Genomic DNA, 6000 nt, shown 5'->3' with positions numbered 1-6000 from the left:
TTGTAAATAATTTTGCAGAGTATATTGAATTTTTGCCCCACTTCAATATTATGGGCTAATTTGTGTATATCAATGGCATAAAATCCTAATGAAGTCCATTTCAGTTCCAGTTTACATCAATTCAAAAATGTGGAAAAGTTGGAAAATGAATACAAGCCAGTGTACGGCAGTCAAGCTGTACAATGAGAAACCAGATGAGATCTACCGGGAATGCAGTGACAATCAAGAATCAGATGACCAAGAAGGGATGAAGAGACAGATTTTATAAGTAATTCTCACATGCTTGGAGGAGACAGAAGATGGGTAAATACAAAAAAAAAAAAAAAAAAAAAAAAAAGAATGTTTAACCATAGCTCACTATTAGGCTGTAGGCTGAAAGGAAAGGTATTATCACCTCACCTTCTACGTGGGTCTGTTTAAAACTACATTTCGAGGTTTTAGTCGCATATTTGAAAATAATTCCTATATAGTCTCTGGTTACAATTGGGGAAATGGATAGTTTTAGAAGTTTTCATTTTTCTTATATTTCACTGGTATGAATTCCATAAAGTCTCACTTATTAAAATCCCTTTTTTAAAACTTTAAACAAGCATGAATGTTACGTTTGTGCTTGTCTTTAAGCTAAGTGACTGAATCATCATAATCCAGGAATTATGAGAGTGAGGCCAGCTCAATACCACGCCCTTTTCTGTTTAATGTATTCTGAAGCCACTGCAGAGGATGATGAACCCAGCCAACAAGACACCACTTCCCCCACTCCCCTCCGCTGTCTTTCTTTTCAGTCTTTACAAAGTAATGCAGCAGTGCTGCAGTTATTCAGACAATTTTCCTGCACTCTGTACTCTCTCTATGACCCCACCTAGAATTCTCTCTTTATATCCCCATTATCATCTATCCCTCTGTCAATATCCCCTTCTTCATCTATTTCCTTCTTCCCAGGTCTTCTTGCTCAAAATGCTGCTGCAATGTTAGAAATACTCTTTTAAATTCTGATTCAGGTGCTTCTGAAGTGTTATATCAAAAGTTCATTTTTCACAAGTACAAAAAATATTCATAGTAAAAGCAGTAACGGGGGTGAGAGATCAGTGACTGTAATAAAAGGGAAAAATAAGTTGTAAGGCACAAGTAGTCCAAAGTTTAGATTTCACTGTGCAAAAGTCTTAGGCACCCGATTTTTTAATACAAACTTTGTTATAGATTTTTATTTTATGACTTCTACATTATTGATTCAGTACAAAAACATTTTAGATTTCCAAACAATAGTTTTCCAGCACAAAATTAAATTTTACAGAAAAATGTTTATGTCAGTAAAGAAAGCAGCAGATTACATAAGAAACTTTTCAGACAAAAAAACATAACGAAGGCTGCTGGTTTTTGCTGCAGAAATAAGAAGCAAGTGTGACAGGTAAAGTCTCCAGAAGAACTGTGGCTGCTTCTGCAAGATGCTCAGTAACACTTACAGCTCATTTCCTTATAAAACTGCACAAAATGTACCTGAGACTATTTTTTTTTTTAAAGCAAAGGGTCATCACACCAAATATTGACTTGGTTTCAATTAGTACTGTTTACTGCTCTTTATAATATTTTATTTTAATGTAGAAACATTTAGTTTCATTAATTTTGAAGGCATCTTTGCTCTACAGCATTTCTCTGCATGTGCCTAAGACTTTTGCACAGTACTGTATCAGCCATAACATTAAAACCACCTGCCTAATATTGTGTAGATCCCCCTCGAGCCACCAAAACAGCTCTGACCATCGAGGCATGGATTCCACAAGACCAGCAGCAGACCCTTTAGGTACTAAGTAGGTACTAACCACTGCATACCGAGAACACCCCATAAGAACACCCCATAAGAGGTGCACTGACCCAGTCATCTTGCCATCACATTTTGGCCCTTGCCTATTTTTCCTGCTTCCAACACATCAGCTTCCAGAACTGACTGTTCACTTGCTGCCCAATTATTTCCACCCCTTGACAGTTGCCACTGTAAAGAGATAATCAATGTTATTCATTTCACCTCTCAATGGATTTAATGTTATGCCTGATCTATATATATATATATATATATATATATATATATATATATATATATATATATATGTAGAGAGAGAGAGAGAGAGATACTTGGAGTTGTTGCAGTCAGCTTCAAGATGGTAGAAACTGGATACACTTCTCTGAGCCATTATGTAAACACATGATGGACTTTGAGAGAAATACTGAATAAAGTTTGTTTTTTTGCAGTACTAGGCTGATGTCTTTCAGGGTTATCCATTACATGCATTTTAAAATCTGACACTGGTACATGCAAAACAATGTACACTGCAATATAACTGATAAACTGATAAAAGGCTAAATGTTATAAGATTTTTATAAACAATAAACTGGCTATTCTTTAGAAAAACACATTTTTGTATGTGAAAATATTCAAAGTTCATTTAAAGTATATTCATTTGCAAAATCACACACCATAAGCCACTAATTAAAATAACATTTCTGAATAAATACCAAATATGTTGTTTTTTGTTTGGTACAAATGAATGGCAAGATGTCAAACAAAACAAAATAACAACAACAACAAAAAAACACTGAAAAAAATCTCTAAATAAAATCAAGTTACAAAAATGAAAGCATCTTTTAATTGTTTTTTAAACATCACATTTCATGTAATCATACATCAAGAACTCACTTTTTAATTCACCAGAAATGGTTAAGCTAGTTTTCAAAGGAGAAAAACAATCACAGCCATGAAAAATCATAAATCAAAACCTATAAAAAATATAAAATTTAAACATTACTACCATTTGAAAACCTCAGTTTTGACTAGTACCATTTTAATAGCAAAACATAATTTAAATTCTTTTTTTTTTTTTTTGGAACTTGCACACAACCAAGCAGTCAGACAATTTTGAAACACTAGTTGTTATTTTTGTTTTTTCCTTAAATACGACATTATGTCATGCAGAGGACATGATATTAAATATTAATTCAAACAAAATAAAATATATATTTATATTTCTCTGTCAATATACTGTATGTTTTTTTTTTAATTTTCAAGTCAAAAACACTCTCCCTCCCGTTTATAGGGAAACAAAATTATTCTAATAATCACAAAAATATTTTTTTTTCCATAACATAGCTGCCATCATAAGTATGGCTGTATGTGTTAAAACCAAGATTTTAGCAAAAAGTGATTTGGCACAAAAAGAAACACCAAATGCCAATAGCATGCACTTTTAAAAAAGAGTTAAGAGTCCTACTGGTATGTCTGATTTTGACTTAAAAAAAAAGGGAAAAACATTCTGTGCATTGCTGTTGCTCGGGAGGGAGTGTGTCCCCTGAACACTTGTGTGAGGCCAGTGGTGTGTATCCCCGAGCTGCTGCTTACTGCAACATGCTTTTAATGGTCTTAGCAGTCGATTCGTCATTCAGATGCTTTGTCGTGTACCTGCACAGAAAACAATTTTTATTAGACTTAAGTCAACTTACTATACTTTCATTTTAAAATAAGAACTCTATTCATCTTGATGAAATGTCTATAAAGATACCTCTTGAGATGACTGACAACCCATGTTTTTATTGTTAATATGTATTACTATGTTTCACACAAGATGCCCCTTTTCAAATCTCAATATTACAGTGCTAAATAATTATTGGCCCGCTTCAAAAATGAGCAAAAATGATTCCATAAAATAAACATTATGCACAATAAATCAGCTTTTCCATTACATACATTTCTGTGAAGGTGGTTCATCCAAAGCATTGCCTTTAACATTTACTTTATTCGTTATATGAAGCTGCCATTCAGCTTAAAGCTTTACACAGATTGTGTTTACAGACCTGCCCAGAAGTAACATTGCTAATTCCTCGCCCAGCTTCACCCCTTCACCAGTAATAAATTACTCCATATTGGAAAAGTGCTGCCAATGTTTATTCTAGTTTTACAGACTTGAATTTCTTGTCATTAAGTTTTTTTTTTCAAAGCACAACCTGATATTTTTCTCACTGTAAAGGTTTCTGGCTGTGCTGGGCACTTACAGGTTTCAGCCATGTTTTTTCTTGTGAAGGGATGGTGGTGGCCACATAATACACTCATACTGATGGCTTAAACTTTTTTTTTTTTTATTTTTTAAACAAATGTTTTATTTTTTTTTTCCAGGTTATTTGTACTTGTAAGAAATAATAAAAAAGAAACAAAAATAAACTATAAAAAGAAAAAAAAAAGAAAAACACCTTTAAGACATCCTGCTCCAATCTTGTTAGACATTACCAGAATGGTTTCTGCTGTTCTTCCCAGGGCAGGCATCACAAAATATTAATTGTCAGGGCACCAATCATTTTTAAACAACTGTTTTTATGAAAAACAATCTTTTTTTGTGTTTGGAAAAAGAAATCTTTTAAATAAGTATTCCCTACATTGCCTCTGAATGTTTGAGCTCAGAATATCCCTTTGTTATGAGTGTATTATATATAGAGTATTATTTTTCCCTCATTTTTCCATTAAGGGTGCCAATACTTCTGGAGGGCATTGTATAGCCTTCACAGTTGGACTGACTTTTTGTGACTAGTGTTTAGCTCTCATACGAACTTGTTCCAAACTTTGTGTTTAGCTGTAACTACTTCCTAAAATTACTGCACAAGTTACCAGGAGTGAAGCACTTACATCAGTTCCTTTAACGGCTCTATGCTTGGATTCTGTTTTCACTTATTACTCGGTTTACAGTTTGCATCTGCCAAATGAGTACATTTAATTCAAGACTCATCACACTAACAAGACCAGGATCTTCAATACTTAAACAATCAGAATAGAGTGAATATTTGGTGATGAGAAAATGCTGAAATTTGATTTGTTAATGCGTACGGCACATTTCTGCACAGCATGTTTAAAACAAGGACTGAAAGAAATTCTCTGCAACTCCATTCAGTATTGTAATATGAATAAGAGAAATGCCAATCAAATAAAATAAAACTGATCTACTTAGTGATAACAGCTTTGTTAGCATTTGTTCATATTATAGTCCACATTTACATAACAAATGTAATGTATATGTATAGAAACACCAATGCACCTCACTGTACCTTTTATTAGGAACACCTGTACACTTGCGCATTCATGTAATTATCCAATCAGCCAATCATTTGGCAGCAGCGCAATGCATAAACTCATACAGATACAGGTAAACCTGTTGTGCTTCCTGTAATGATTTCCTGCTGACTCTGTAAAGAATGGTTATTTGAGTTATCATAGCCTTCCTATCAGCTTGAAGCAGTCTCTCCATTCTGTCTGATATACAATTTATGTGAACATTACCTGAACCTTTTGAGCTGTATCTGCATGCGCTGCTGCTGCTTGATTGGCTGATTGGATAATTGCATAAATGAGCAGGTGTACGTGTTCCCAATTAAGTCGACGATGAGATTATGTGTGTGTGTGTATATATTATATATATACATACATACATACACACAGTTAGGTCCGGAAGAATTTGGACAATGACAGAGTTTTTGTGATTTTGCATTTATACACCACCACAATGGATATGAAATAAATAATCAAGATGTGATCGAAGTGTAGACTTTCAGCTTTATTTTAAGAGGTTCCACAAAAATATGCATTTACCATTTAGGAATTACAGCCATTTTCAACAAAGTACCTCCATTTTCAGGGGCTCAAAGGTATTTGGACAAAGTGACTAATTGTAAATATAACCATAATTTTAATACTTGGATGAAAATCCTATGCTGTCAATCACTGCCTGAAGTCTGGAGCCCATGTTCTCAAAACTCAAATTCTGAGTTTCCTCCCTGGAGATGCTTTGCCAGGCCTTCACTGCAGCCACCTTCAGTTGCTGCTTGTTTGTGGGTCTTTCTGCCTTCAGTCTTGTCTTCAGTAAGTGAAAAACATCCTCTATTGGGTTGAGATCAGGCAACTGACTTGGCCATTGAAGAATATTCCACTTCTTTGCCTTCAAAAAGTCTTGAGTTGTTTTCGCAGTATGT

The 6000-nt window shown here is 34.1% G+C and overlaps 1 protein-coding gene across 4 annotated transcripts in view; it reads right to left on the bottom strand.

Moving 5' to 3' along the window:
• Positions 1 to 2616: 2616 nt before the first annotated feature.
• fam49bb (family with sequence similarity 49 member Bb) overlaps positions 2617 to 6000 on the bottom strand; it is a 65932-nt gene continuing 62548 nt past the window's right edge. For all 4 annotated transcript variants that reach the window (XM_026937973.3, XM_053228080.1, XM_053228082.1 and 1 more), the window contains one exon: positions 2617 to 3448. In XM_026937973.3, coding sequence (XP_026793774.2) covers positions 3385 to 3448 — 64 coding nt within the window. In that variant the 3' untranslated portion in view covers positions 2617 to 3384. The remainder of the gene's footprint in view (positions 3449 to 6000) is intronic.

This window comes from Pangasianodon hypophthalmus, chromosome 22 (assembly GCF_027358585.1).
Source record: "Pangasianodon hypophthalmus isolate fPanHyp1 chromosome 22, fPanHyp1.pri, whole genome shotgun sequence".
In the NCBI taxonomy this organism is placed as follows: Eukaryota; Metazoa; Chordata; class Actinopteri; order Siluriformes; family Pangasiidae; genus Pangasianodon; species Pangasianodon hypophthalmus.
Note: the sequence above shows the minus strand (reverse complement) of the source record. Positions and strands in the feature narration are given on the sequence as shown.